The following is a 14,289-nucleotide window of genomic DNA, read 5'->3' as shown; positions in this document are numbered from 1 at the left end:
CCTCCTCGCGCTCCCGGGGCTGGGGTCGGCGGGCCCGCGCCGACCCTCTGCTGGGCCGCTGGGCGCGGCCGTGGAGCAGAGGGGAGTAGGAATCTCAGGCCCCAACCCCGGGCCTCCCCCATCCCACCGCCCCGCGTTTGGCCCACTCCCCGTCCCTTATCTGTCGCTGGCGGAAGCTCGTCCTCTAGATCGCGGAGGGCCCGTGAGAGGGCATTGCATCTTCCAGCTCTGTTATACCTCGCTCTCCCGAGCGCTTAGTACAGTGCTCTGCACGCGCTACGTGCTCGATCGCGGACTGATCGATCGGGGGGCGGGCCGGGGGGCGGGGGGCTCACCATGGGAACGTAGTTCTCCTCGCTGTCCCCGGAGTCCGTGCTGGTGACGCTCTGGCTGGAGACCGGCCGGCGGGCCTGGGAGCAGCCCCAGGTGAAGGTTTGGCTGGAATAGAGGGCGACGGGGCGGGGGTGGGTGGGAGAGGGGGGTGAGCCCTCCGTCCTCAGCCGTAGGGTGCCCTACGCCGGCCATGGCCACCACCGGCCCTCCTGCGGACCGCCGTGCCGGGCAACTGCTCCCCGAGGCCCCCGCGCTCCCCCGAGACACTCACGTTGGCCTGGACCAGGACCTGGTCACCGGGGACTTGAAGGGCAGCTCGTCGATGATGGCGTTGTTCCTGAGGTCCAGGGGGGTGGGCTTGGCTGGAGCGGACAGGGCGCTGGGTCAGTTGGGGATGGTCTTCCCCGCCCTCCATCCGGGGCTGCCCCGGAAGGACCGGGCGGCGGAGGCCCCGGGGCGTCCGCGGCGGTCAGGGAGATGGAAGCTTCTGTCCGAGGATGGGCCGGGAGGCCCAGGGGTGGCCCGGAAGCCCGGAGGACGGAGGGGGGAGGCCCCGGGAACGGGCCGGGAGGCCCAGGGGGTCGGACTGGGAGATCGGGGGAAGGACTGGGAAATCTGGGGAGGAACCGGGAGGCTCCGGGGACAAGGCGGAAGGGCCGGGGTCTCGGCAGGGAGGAGGCGGGCCCAGAATCCGCTCCCCACGGCTGCGTCCGTCCGCGCCCCGTCTGCTCGGCGAGACCCCCGCGGTCCCGGCCCTCCACCCGTCTCCCACCGGGCACCCTCACCTTTGCGGTCCGGTTTGAGGTTGCGGTTGACGGGGGGCGGCTGGACCTCGCCCCCCCGGCCGGGCCGCTGGCTCTGCGCCCTGGGACTGCCCCTGTTGCCCGAGAAGCCCAGGAGGTCCAGGCGGTGTGGGCCCGGGCTCATGGGGATGTAGAGGCCCTGGGGGCTCTCGGTCCCCCTGTCCGCCTGGAGCAGCGAGGCCGAGCCGGGGTTCATGGGGACGTAGTTGTCATCCGAGGCGCCGCTGTCCGAGCGGCCCAGCACCGCTTTGGCTCGCTGCGGGACGGACTGGGAGTCAGCGCAGGGGCAACTGAGCCTCCGCCGCAGCGCGAGGGATAGGGATGAGACTCCACGAGTGTCGGAGCGGGGCGGGGAGGGCGCTCACGGATACGCGTAGTTGTGCGTGTGTCCGTGCGCGCATGTGTGTGCGGGGCAGAATCACCGTCTGGGTGGCTGGACGGCAGGGGGATGGATGGAATGACCCCCAGCATCCCCTTCCGAGTCAGGAACCCACAGTCCCCCCCGCCCCCCCCGCCCGAGTCGAGGCTCAGTTCCGGGTCCCCTTCTATTCTCTATTTTCTTCTATTCCTCGGGGAACTCACTCCCACAGCTTCGACTCCAAACCCCGTCCTCACCCTGACTTTCTCTTCACCGTAGACACCCGCACTCTCCTCCCTGTGTCACAAGCCCGTAACCTGCCATCACCCTCCATCATCTGTTCCATCCAACCCACCTAGCCGCCCTGTCACCGAATCCCACGGGTAATTGGGGGGCTCCTATCCACAGGAGGGCGAGGAGCTGCGCCCTCCGATTCCGACCCTAGCCATACTCCCGACACGTCCACCCCCAAGAAAGTCGGTCTCTGGGATTCTGCCCGGCCCGCCGGGCGGGGGCCGTCCGACTGTCCCCCCGGGGGTCCCCCGGCCCCATCTGTGCACAGTGCACTGTCCGGGGGTTGGTTTCTCCCAGGTGGGGGGAGTGGGAGGGGCGGGAGGGGACGGGACGTGGGGGAGACCCGCCGCTCACCAGGTAGGAGCCGAAGCCGTCGTTCACCGACTCGACCGAGCGGCCCACGCTACCACTCCCGGGGCTGGGTTGGGGGTATTCGCACATCTCACAGGAGGAGGCTGGAAGGGGGCAGGAAGAGGCCGAGGGCATCAGCTGCCTCGGAGCGGTGGCTCCCCGCGCTCCTGGCATGGGGGCGATGTGGGGGGCCGGCTCCCCCGCTCCGCCCTGACGCCCGGAGAACAGCTAGCCCCACGTCGGGGAGGGGACGGGCGTGGCGAAGGAGTAGGCCCGCCACCCCGGGATTGAGTCCCGCCGACCCGGGACTGTCCCCGAGCTGAGGGGTTGGAGGGCAGGGCCCGTTCCGACTGCCCGGAGGCCTCGGGACGACGCAGTCCGGCTGCCGCCCGAGGCACAGCGGAGCCTCCTCTGGGGAGATGGGATCTCTCGGGGGTCGGGCCGAGGACCGCCACGCCACCCCGCGTGCCCGAGCCGCGGGATCGGAGTGACCTCCTCGGCCCGCCCGGGGCCAGGAGGTCCAGCCGAGTTTGGATCATCCGCGGGTTCCAATTATCCGTGACCCGGGGCGGCCTTCGGGGCGGCACGGATGGCCCAGCGCCCTCCGCTCCCCCCTACCCCACGCCGCCTCCCGCCCCGTGACCAACGCCCCTCACCTCGGTGCAGCCGGCTGTTGTCCACCGCCGGCAGAGTGTTCCGCCGGGGGATGGTGGTGGCCGCCGAGACCGCCCGGCCGCCCTCGCCGTTCTGGGGCCGCTGCTGGGGGCTGCCCCGCCGGGGCGACTCCGTCTGCCCCGGTTTGGGGGGCCGCGGAGGGGGGTCGACCCCCAGAGCGTTGTGGTTCTTGTCGAGGGCGTAAGTTCTGGGAATCTGGTAGGTGGAGAGCGGGGCGGCGGGGCCTTCCGAGGAGTCCAGAGACAGGTCCCCGAGCTCGCGGCCTAAGGCGAGGCCGGAGGCCTGGAGGCCGGACCCCTCCTCCGGGTCGGGTTCGGGGCCCGCGAGGCCAGCCGGGGGCCCGGAGGAGGAGCCCGGGCTCCTGGGGAGGTTGCAGGGCCCATCCCGGAGGTCGGAGTGGTGCCGGCTGGGCTTGGGCAAGCTGTAGAAGCCGTGGACTGGTCCCCCCGCCCCGTTCACGCAGTGGCCGTTGCCCTGGGCCGGCTTCTGCCCGGCGCCGTCGCTCCGCGGGAAGAACGAAGACCTGGTGCCCTGAGAGAAGCTGGCGCTCCTAGAAGGCGGCAAGGGAGGGGGTCGTTCCCCCCCGGCCCACTCGCCGTTAGCCTCTCTGTGGCTTCTCGGTGGCTCAGAGGTAAGGAGACGTTCTCTCGCCGCTCCCCAGAGGTGACGGGCCCTCGGATCAAACCCCACACCCCTCCAACCCGGGACTCTCCCGGGGGTCCAGGATGCTGGGAGCGAAGGGACAGATCACCCGACCCCCCTGACTCTCCCCCGCTGACCCAGGACCCGCCCCCCCCGAACCTCCCCCAGACAGCCTGGGCTGGGGAGTCAGAGGTCATGGGTTCTAATCCCGGCTCCGCCGCTCGTCAGCTGTGTGGCTTTGGGCAAGTCACTTCACTTCTCTGGGCCTCGGTTCCCTCATCCGTAAAGTGGGGACTAAGACCGTGAGCCCCGCGTGGGACAACCTGATCACCCCGTATCTACTCCAGAGCTTAGAACGGTGCTTGGCACATAGTAAGCGCTTAACAGATGCCACCGTTATCATCGCCGACTCTCCCCCACTGACCCAGCATGGACCATCCACCCCTCGGCCCTCCCCTCTCCATCCCCGACTCTCCCCCGCCGACCCTCCACGGCTCATCCGACCCCCCCCCCCCGACTGTCTCCCCTCCATCCAGCGCTCAGAACAGCGCTTGGCCCCTAGGATGCGCTTAAGAGATGCCAGCATCACGAGCATCCCCGGCTGGGCCAACTGGAAGTGGATTTTCGGGGACAGGGATTTCCGAAGAGGCTCTCTCCTCCGGGGAAGCGGAACCCCAGGGTGCGGACCCTGCCGTCCACCCTCCGTGCTCCCATTCGGAGACCCTCCCCGCGTTGTGGCCCCCTCCCCGTGTCCCCTGGCCGGACGAGGGGGGACAACGGGGGTCACCCACGACCGCTCATTTGCCTCCTGCCCTTCCCAGACGTGGCCACGAGGCGGCGCCAGGAAGCAAGATTTGAGCCGGGGGGGGGGGCCCTCTGTGTGCGCATGCGCAGCTCTCTTTGCGCTCATAATTGTGGTGTTAAATAATCATCATCATAATAATTGTGGTGTTAGGTCATAATCGTCATCATTGTGGCATTTGTTAAGCCCTCAACAATAACTACTTAACAATAAATACTACTGAATGAATGAATGCAAAGGCCTCACTGTGTGCCGGGCACCGGACGGAGCGCCGGGGTGGACTCTTCCCGTCCCACTTGAGGCTCCCAGGCTCTGTCCCCATTTAACGGAGGAGGGAACGGAGGCCCAGGGAGTAATGCTAATGATGGTATCTGTTAAGCGCTCACCACGTGCCAGGCACTGTACGAAGCGCTGGGGTGGACTCTTCCCGTCCCACGTGGGGGCTCACGGTCTCAATCCCCATTTTACGGATGAGGGAACGGAGGCCCAGAGAAAAATAATAATGATGGTATTTGTTAAGCGCTCAGTATGTGCCAGGCACCGTACTAAACGCTGGGGTGGGCTCTTCCCGTCCCACTTGGGGCTCACGGTCTCAATCCCCATTTTACGGATGAGGGAACGGAGGCCCAGAGAATAATAACAATAACAATAATAACGGTATCCGCTAAGCGCTCACTATGTAGCAAGCACCGTATGAAGCGCTGGGTCGGGCTCTTCCCATCCCACGTGCGGCTCACTGTCTCTATCCCGGCTCTGCCACCTGTCCGCTGTGTGACTGTGGGCAAGTCACTTCCCTTCCCGGTGCCTCAGTGACCTCATCTGTGAAGTGGGGATGAAGACTGTGAACCTCACTTGGGACCGCCTGATGACCCTGTATCTCCCCCAGCGCTTAGAACGGTGATCCGCACATAGTAAGCGCTTAACAAATACCAACATCATCCCCATTTTACGGATGAGGGAACGGAGGCCCAGAGAATAATAATAATAATAATGGTATTCGTTAAGCGCTCACTGTGTACCGAGCACTGTACGAAGCGCTGGGGTGGGCTCTTCCCGTCCCACGTGGGGCTCACGGGCTCTATCCCCATTTTACGGATGAGGGAACGGAGGCCCAGAGAATAACATTCAGATAAGCGCTGGAGCGGACTCTTCCCGTCCCACGTGGGGCTCACAGTCTCAATCCCCGTTTTACGGTTGAGGGAACGGAGGCCCAGAGGATAAACTAATAATGGTGTCTGTTAGGCACTCACTTTGTGCCAGGCACTGTACTAAGGCGCCGGGGGAGATACGAGGGTATTAGCTTGTCCCGCGTGGGGCTCACAGCTCTCATCCCCATTTTACAGATGAGGGAATTGAGACCCAGGGAAGTGAAGTGACTTGCCCGAGGTCACACAGCAGACAGGTGGCGGAGCCGGGATTAGAACCCATGACCTCCCGACTCCCAAGCCCGGGCTCTTTCCACTGCACCGTAAGTACGCATGTACGTAATGACGGGGGAGAGGGATCCTTAGGTGTCCGGTAGCTGTTTGAACCTTGCTGTGTCTACGGGAGACACCCTCTACGGTGACAGTGATGCCGGAGGGGAAAAGAAGAACCCAAGCACCACCACAACCGGGGCCTCAGCTCCACCTTGGGCAAGTCACTTAACCTCTCTCCGCCTCAGTTCCCTCATCTCGCCCGCCTGCCCCCTCGCCGGTCCGCCCCAGGCCCGGCCCGCCGCGCCCCGGGGTCCCGTACCTGGTGTTCTCGGCGCGCCGGCTGACGCACTGGTGCAGGAAGAGGTAGTCCTGGGGGGCGCTGGTGGACAGAGGGGCCTGGGCCTGGGCCCGGCCGGGGGCGGCGTCGAAGGTGAAGAGCGCGGGCTGGCTGGAGTGGGCGGCCGGGGCCGAAGATTTGCGCTCGGGGAGCAGGACTGGAGGCTGAGGGGAGGCCGCGCCGCCGGGCTCGGCGGCCGCCGGGGCCGGGGAGGGTCGAGGCCCGGCGCGGGCGTTCCACGGGGCATCTGCGAGGGGGCAGAGACGGGCGGCCGGCTTAGGGAAAATGTCGCTCCACAACCTCCTCCTCTCCCCAACCTGCACGGGCACCTCGGCCCCGGACGAAGAGCGCGGCCGAGGGGAGAGAACCCGGGTCCGGGAGTCAGGAGGGCCCGGGTTCTAATCCCAGCTCTGCCACTTGTCCGCCGCGTGACCTCGGGCGAGTCGCTTCACGCCTCGGTTCCCTCGGCGGTAAAATGGAGCTCAAGACCGTGATCCCCGTGTGGGACGGGGACTGGGTCCGACCCGATTATCTTGTATGTGTCCCGGCACTCCGAGTAGTGCCTGGCACACAGTAGGCGCTAAATAAATAGCATTTATTATTATTATTATCGCCTGAACCCCGAGCTTCCTGCCTCCTGAGGCCCTCAGCGGGCTCAGTGAGTGGATGAGGTCCAGCTGAGTCAGCACCACGCACAAATTCGGGGTCCGGCACAGTATCCTTCAGACAGCGGGCACCCAGCACAGCACCCTGCGAACAGGAGGCATCCAGGAGGCGCTCAGCGCAGCACCCTGCCCAGAGCCGGAGCACACGAAACCACACTCACAGCAGGTTCCCAGTACAGAGCTCGGCACCCGGCAGATGCCGGGGAGAGCACCCAGTTCAGCCAGTGGCTGGGGCGGCCCCCCGCACAGAGTGGGCGCTCAACAGATACTACGCCGCTGTACCGATCGACGGAGCGGGTCCCCGGCCGTCGATCAGCCGCTCGGCCCCCGCGGAGCCGGGAGTAGTGCCGTCCTGGCCACCGCGACCGGACGTCTTGAAATGGCCAGGACGGTCACGATTTCTGGGATTCTGCCCTTTGCATCTGGTCCTAGATTGCTCAAGGCACACCAGGGACACGTGGGGGAGTCTGTGTGTCTTTTTAAAAATGGTATCTGTTAAATGCTTACTTTGTGCTGGGCGCCGTACTGAGCCCTGGGATGGATAGAGGACCACCAGGTTGGCCCGGTCCCCGTCCCACACAGGGCTCACGCTGGGTCGGCCCGCCGGTCGGGGTGTGTGCCCGGGGCACGGCTACCGCCTCCACCTCCGACTCAGCCCCTCCCTCGCTCCCGGGGCCTGCCATCTCCGCAGCGGACCGGGGGCCGCTCGGCTCCGGCCCGAGGAGTCCGGCTCCACGCGCGCCAGGCCGGGGCCCGGGGGAGGGGGTGCCCGGGGTCACCCGGCGGGCTGGGGCGGGTGGGGGCAGAGCAGGGCGGGGCTCAGGCTCCTCGTCTAGACTGGAGATAAGGCCGGGAACACCGGGAAGGTCAGCCCAGTCCGCGAGTTTTTCCTTAAGGGTGTATCCCTTCCCTCCCTCCCTCAGCATCATTCCTGTCCCCTTACACAATCACATTTGGAAAGTCGGCCCGGCCTGTGTCCGTCCCCCCCGCCCTTCCCCCCACACCAGAGCCATCACTCGCATTTTCTGGAAGGAGAGAGTCCTGACGTCACCTGGCCGAGCCCCCGCCCCCCCATCCTTGGCAGCCAAGGCCAACTTGGTGGAAAAGACGATCCTCGGCGGGAAGGGGTTCGGTCCTCCCCGGGCATCTCCGCGGGCCCCGGGAGCGGTCGGGGGTGGGGGTGGGGGACCCGCGCTGGACCGCTGGGTTGGGCGGGGGACGCCGTCCGGCCGCAGCCCAGGGCCGGGAGGAGCGGCCCCCGCCGACCTCACGGACCCCGGGGGGCTCAGCGGGAGACGCTGGCTACGGTTCGAGCGCTGCGAGTCTCCAGCGCAAGGACTGGAAACCCCGGGGGGGGGGACGGCGACTGGGTCCGACGGCGTTACTGGCTTAGCACGGCGCTCGGCACACAGCGACAAAGCGCACAGTTGGGATTAGGCTGCGCGGGCCCTATATTTCCCAGCGGCGACAACGCCGACCTCACCCTGGGGGCCAAAGAGAGGCGGGGACCTTCACCTCCACTTTACCCGCGGGAGGCGGAGGCCCAGAGACGCGCGACGACTTGCCCGAGGACACGCGGCCGGTCGGTAGCCGAGCCGGCCTCGGATCTGGATCCTCCGGCGTCCAGTTCCGTGCTCCGACCGTGAGACTACCCCGCCCGAGGCCTCCGTCAACTTGCCCCCTCCTACCTTACCTCCTTGATCTCCTACCACCGCCCAGCCCATACGCTCCATCTTGTCTATCCCACCGCCGACCCCTGGCCTCCGTCCCGCCTCCGTCCCGGAAAGCCCTTCCTCTCCGCATCCAACGGACGATCGCTCTCCCCGCTCTCAAAATCTTATTAAAAGCACATCTCCAAGAGGCCTTCCCCGACCGAGGCCTCATTTCCTGTTCTCCCACTCCCTTCTGCATCGTGCCTGCGTTTGAATTTGCACCCTTTATTCACCCCTCCCTTGGCGCTTATGTACAAATCCGTCACTGATTCGAATTCCCCTCCGTTTCTCTCCCTTGTCTGTGAGCTCACCGTGGGCAGGGAACGCGACTGATTGATCGGTGGCCCACCGCGGGCCCTAGCTGAGCCGAGAGTAGAGGCCAGGCCTAGCTGGAGGCTCCGCCACTAGGCTGTAAGCTCCTTGAGGGCGGGGATCGAGTCTACCGTCACTTCCAAGTGCTTAGTAGAGTGCTCTGCACACAATAAATGCCCAGCGAATTGACCGGAGGGGCCCGGAATGGGCATCCGGGCCCCTGTCCCGACTGGACGTCCCAGCCTTCGGATCCCCCTGGAGCCCGCACGACTTCTGTTCCGGGCTCTGGTCCCAACCGGTCTCCTCCTCCTCCTCCGGGGGCCACGGCCGCTACCTCAGAGCATGGGAGCTCGTCTGCTGGGCTGACCGCCTTGTCCCTCCCCCCTCGACCCCGGCCCGACCCCGGTCCGGAGTGAGGCGAGGATGGGACAAGGCCTTTCCAACGGTTTGGCGCCTCTTCCCGGGGGCGTGGAACTGAGGCCCAGGCTGGCGAAGCCCCGGGCCCGTGGAGGAAAAGGGGAGATTGTCATTCCTCTTCCCCGGCAGCAGCTGCCTCCACCAGAGACTTGAAGAAGGTGCTCTGGAGGCGGGCATGGGGGTGGTGGGTGCGTGGGGGGCACAGGGAACCCGGGGCCCGTGACTGCGCGGAGGAGCGGGCGGTGGCAACTGCCCGACCGTCCGAGCGCCCAGATCAACGCTTCCCCCAACAGGCCGTGAGTGCGAGCCCGGGGACGGACAGGGGCGGGCCGGGACGGGACGGGGAGGATCGGGGGCAGACAGAAGGCCGAGAGCCCTGGCCCAGTAGGGGGGCGGAGGGTGAGAGCTGAGGGCGCTGCGTTGGCAGAGGAGACGGATCGTCCCGAGCCCGCGTGTCGCCGGGAGACTTTTAGCGGAAATCGATTCTGTGAAGGACAAAGCGGGGGACAGAGGGAGGGAGAGGGAGGATCCGGGGGCGGGGGGGGAGGGGAATGCTCGGGGCGGAGGGGATGAGCTCCCGGGACCGAGTCCCTGCTCGGCCCGGCCCCTGCCATGGCCCCCACCAGCGGCGGAGCTGCCCGTCCTCTGTCCTCTCCCCATCCCGTGGTGCCCATGAGCCTGTTCTCAGGAGGCGAGCCAACCTTGGCCCGGCCGGGGGGGGGGGGGGTGGTGGTGCAAGGATGTGCCCCTGGCCAGCCTGGGGCTACCGGCTGAGCGCGAGGTGATGGGGCACGAGCCAGGCCCGGCACCCGGACTGAGCAACACGGGGCCAAGACCAGGCGGGGACTGGGCCGAAGCCGGGCAGAGCCCGGGCGGAGGTTCTCCAAGGCGGGCAAATGCGCAGTCCAACTCACACACATACCAGTACGGAGCTGTGCACACAGAAGGCGGCCAGTACAGCGCTCTGCACCGAGCAGTTCCCCGGGAACGGGGATCCGCACCCAGGAGGCCTCGGGGACGGGCAGGAACGATCTGGCCCATCTCCCCCGGACCCTTTTCCTGGCCAGTGTGGCGCAGAAAGTGGGGTGTTGGAAGGTGTCAGAGGGGCGGGACCCCGACTGGGGAGTCAGGATCTCCAGGGAACAGGCAGGACGCTCCCCGGAACCTCAGGGGGGAGGCCCGGGGCGGAGGGAAACGAGACGGAAGGCCCCAAATCGCGCTCCCCAGCTGGATCTCGGTCATGTGACGGACATGGAATTTCTCCCAGGGGTCCGGAGGGGAAGGAGGAGGCGGAGGAGGAGACAGAGGAAAAGAGGAGAGATTTCACAGCTCCGAGTAGCCGGGTGCCTTCTTCAAGGATGGCGATATCCAACCCGCCTCTGGATCGATTAAAGGGGAAGAGAAGCGGCACGGCCCAGCCGGAGGGGCACGGGCCTGGGAGGCAGAGGACCCGGGTTCCAATCCCGGCTCCTCCTCTTGTCTGCCGTGCGGGCTCGGGCAAATCACTGAATGTCACTGTGCCTTAGGTATCTCATCCACAAAATGGGGATTAAAGCTGGGGCCCCCGAGGGACGTAGACTGAGTTCATATCGATTATTTGGTATCTATCACAGCACTCAGTACGGAGCCTGGCTCAGAGTAAGCGCTTAATAAATGCCATTAAAAAAACCAACCAAAAAACGCCCCCAAGGCAAACAAAAATATTGACTACTTCCCGCCCGACCACTTCAAAAATCAACCCAACGTTTGATTATCCAGTCTGTGTGTTCCCCCCCGGCCCCCACTTTTCATTTGCAGGCCCTTGGTGGCTTTGCAACTTTACTTCTTTCTCCAGAGGGTGGAGAGGGAGCAGAACTCAAACCCCGTCATTTCTGCCCTCCGGGAGCAGCTCGGGTGGAAAGTTTGGGGAGGGGCCGGGAATGAACTTCAGGATGGAGAACAAAGCCTTTGGATTAACTGGGGATTTCGATTATCCGTGCCTTTCCTCACTGCCATTGGCCTGTGTTTGTTTCGTTTTGGTATTAAACGCTATCAACGTGCCGGGGGCCTGTACTGAGCCCCGGAGTAGATATGAGTTACTCAGGTTGGACGTAGTCCACGTCCTACATAATAATGTATTTGTTAAGCGCTTACTATGTGCCGAGCACTGTTCTCAGCGCCTACGTGGGGCTCACGGTCTGAATTTCCACTTTACAGATGGGGTACCTGAGCTACAGAAAAGTGAAGTGACTTGCCCAAGGTCATACTGCAGACACATGACAGAGCCAGGATAAGAACCCAGGTCCTTCTGACTTCTGGGCCCATGGTCTATCCACTAGGCCATGCTGCTTTTCTGTCCCAGTGGTGTCCCTGCGTTCCCGATATTTACTCGTTCTTTAGTCTGCAAGTTCCCTAAGGCCCAGGATCATGTCTATCACCTCTCCCAAGTGCTTAGTCGATTACTCTGCACACAGCGAGCACCCAGTAAACGTCCGAATGCACTGAATACACTAGGCAACCACCTCGACGCTTCCTAATTTAACTTCTGACTCTAGCGTCGTTTTGGGGTGCCCTCTCCCCCCCCCCCCCCCCGCCTTCACCCTCAGTGCCCTAACTCTGCCCGTTGGCCTCCACCGGCCTAGCGGTCTACTCTCCCGGGTCCACTGTGAAGGCGGCGAGGCAGGGTCCCGGGTCCCCGGGGCTGAGGCTGCCCATCTCCACCCCCGGCCTCCGGAGACCCCCGCCCGTCGGCCTCCGGGGCTCGATTCGCTCCCCGAGGGAGGCTGAGGGAAAAAAAGGAGGCTGGGAGACGGCACTGGACAAGACAGCGCAAGCACACAGAGTTCGGTCCCGCCCTGCCTTGACCCCGCAGTGGAAACACGGCCGGGCAAACAGCGGACCTATTGTCCCGCGCTTCCGAGCCCCGCGCCGGCCCCCGGCCCCGGGCCCTCCCCCGCCGCTGCGGGCTGCCAGCACCTCTGCCCGGGGAGGGGGAGGCGGGGGGCCGGTGAGGGTGAGGGGCCGCTCTTCGGGGAGCTGGCCGTGGAGAGGGGCCGCCTACGTCCGCTTGCTGACGGTCAGGGACCTCGTCCTCCCCCGGGCCCGGTGGCCACGGTCACCGGCTCCCGGCCCGAAGGCACGGGGAGAGGGGCTGAGGGGCTGGCCAGCGGTGAGGGCCGGAGGGGCCGGTCGCCGGGGCGGGCAGAGGGGCTGGCCGATGGTTGGGGGCAGAGGGGCTAGCTGCCGGTGGGAGGCGGGTGGGCAGAGATCCAAAGTCAGCCCCATGCAAGGAGAGAGCAGATGGACTCCCCGGGCCTGGCCGGTGCCCCCTTGGGCACGGAGTGGCAGGCGGCCTCAGCTCCGAACCCCCTCGCCCGCTGCTCCCGCCCACCGAGGACCCGCTTTCCTCCAGGAGTCTCAGCCTGCTCCCCGTCTGTCCGGCCCGGTCACCGCATTCCCGGGGTCGCCCCTGCCCCTCTGGCCTTCCCCCTCACCACAGCGGCCAACGGGGGTTGGGGACGGCGTGAGACTCCAGGGCAGGTGGGGCGTGCCACGGGACGGGCGGGCGTCCTGAAAAACAGGCGGCCGCCGGCGGGGCTCCGGCCTGGTCCAACGACCCCCTAAAACGCCTTCCCCTCCCTCCCACCTCCCGGCTCCTCGGCCACCTGTGCGGCGCGCCCGTCCGCACGCGTGGCGGGAGCCCGGGACGTGCGCCCTGGTGCTCACGCTCTCGGCCCGGCCCGGCCCCCGGTACCCGCGTTCTCCTCGGCCTGGTTGAAGCCGCAGATCTGGCAGATGCTCTGCACCCACTGGCTCATCTCCTCCTCCGTCTCGGCCACCAGGTAGAAGGTGCGCTCGCCGGTCTTGAGGTCGAACACGAAGCTGTCCTGCAGCTCCTTCTTGCTGAAGGCCAGGCCGGCGTCCACCTGCTCGCACAGGCTCAGGTTGATGACGCGCAGGGGTCTCTTGGACCGGTCATTCTTGTAGTACTCCAGCACGTCGGGGTCCCCGCTCATCCGCCCGCTCCGCAGCACGAACCAGCGCTTCTTCCACGCCTGCCGGGGGAGAGGGAAGAGGGGAGACGCCCCGTGAGTTCTGGAGCCGAGGAGGCCCTGTGAGTCCACCCGTTCCTCCCACCGGGGGCCTGGGGGTCGGAGACCGTTTCTTCGAACTCCACCGCACTCGTCCGAGCGTTTAGTGCCCTGCCACGGCAAGTGCTCGGTCAACACCGTTGACGGTGGAGGGGAGGAGACCGTGGTGACGGAGGGCTACTTGTTGACCGGCGAACCCCCTCTCCCGCCCCTCCCTCACCAGGGGCCACTGGGCGTAGCGGGGTCCTAGATCAATGAGCTTCTTCCTGGCCTGGCCCGCTCCCAGCCCCCTGCCCCTGCATCTCCGGCCCCCCGTCCCCCACCCTGGGCCTCCCGCCCCCGCCAGATGACAGTTGACTCTACCCCAACCCCCGTCCCCGCTTTAGCCCACAAGAAGGGGCAGCGCAGCTGCTGAGCGCCGAGAGCCCGTCGAGAGCCGGGGAACCCGACAGCCCGGTGGGGGGCTCCGACCGCAGCACCTGCTCGGGGTTGCGGCGGGACTCGGCCCTCCTCCCCTCCCCGCATGGTCCCCCTCAACGAAACGCAGGAGGGAGAGGCCGCGGCCTCGAGGCCGGCGGCGGGGGGGGGGGGGGGGGGGGTGTCGAGCCCGCTGCTCCCAGGCCCGGGCACGAGGCGGGAGGTCATCGGAGGGGGACGGCCCGCTGGATGGGGGTGTGCCCGGCGATGCCCACCTCCGGATCCTCGCTCACACCGGTCCCCCGATCTGGAACTCCCTCCCCCTGCAAACCTGCCCGCTCCCAAAGCCTCCCGAAATCCCACCTCCTCCGGGAGGCCTTTCCTGACGGGCTCCCCCTCGCCCCCAAGTCCCATGAACCCAGCTCCGTGGTGAGCGCCAAGGTAGAAGCGTGCCATCGATCCCACTTTCGATTACTTATTCAGCTCCCCCACCCTGACAGAGTCAAGCCGCGACCTGCCCCATCCTTGTAGCTTTTGACCTCCTTGTCCGCTCTCTGATCGATCGATGGCATTTTCGCTGAGCACTTACTATATGCAGAGCACTGTACTGAGTGCTTGGGGGAATTTAGCAGAATGAGTACACATGATCCCTGCCCAGAATGAACTCGATGGCAGGAAATACG

General features: G+C 66.1%; 2 protein-coding genes across 2 annotated transcripts in view; both read right to left on the bottom strand.

Moving 5' to 3' along the window:
* The window catches only part of ALG8 (ALG8 alpha-1,3-glucosyltransferase), a 9,117-nt gene extending 8,995 nt beyond the window's left edge, over positions 1–122 (bottom strand). The window contains 1 exon segment of the mRNA XM_039915020.1: positions 107–122. Within this exon segment, the coding sequence (XP_039770954.1) occupies positions 107–122 (16 nt within the window).
* A 29-nt stretch (positions 123–151) lies between these two features.
* GAB2 (GRB2 associated binding protein 2) overlaps positions 152–14,289 on the bottom strand; it is a 29,315-nt gene continuing 15,177 nt past the window's right edge. The window contains exons 2-8 of the mRNA XM_029047743.2: positions 12,853–13,153; positions 5,996–6,260; positions 2,796–3,364; positions 2,143–2,243; positions 1,119–1,392; positions 605–695; positions 152–438 (exon numbers count right to left, since the gene is read on the bottom strand). Of these exons, the coding sequence (XP_028903576.1) occupies positions 255–438; positions 605–695; positions 1,119–1,392; positions 2,143–2,243; positions 2,796–3,364; positions 5,996–6,260; positions 12,853–13,153 (1,785 nt within the window). The 3' untranslated portion in view covers positions 152–254. The remainder of the gene's footprint in view (positions 439–604; positions 696–1,118; positions 1,393–2,142; positions 2,244–2,795; positions 3,365–5,995; positions 6,261–12,852; positions 13,154–14,289) is intronic.

The sequence above is a fragment of the Ornithorhynchus anatinus genome, chromosome 20 (assembly GCF_004115215.2).
Source record: "Ornithorhynchus anatinus isolate Pmale09 chromosome 20, mOrnAna1.pri.v4, whole genome shotgun sequence".
Lineage (NCBI taxonomy): Eukaryota > Metazoa > Chordata > Mammalia > Monotremata > Ornithorhynchidae > Ornithorhynchus > Ornithorhynchus anatinus.
The sequence above is the reverse complement of the archived record's forward strand: the minus strand, read 5'-3'. Positions and strand labels throughout refer to the sequence as shown.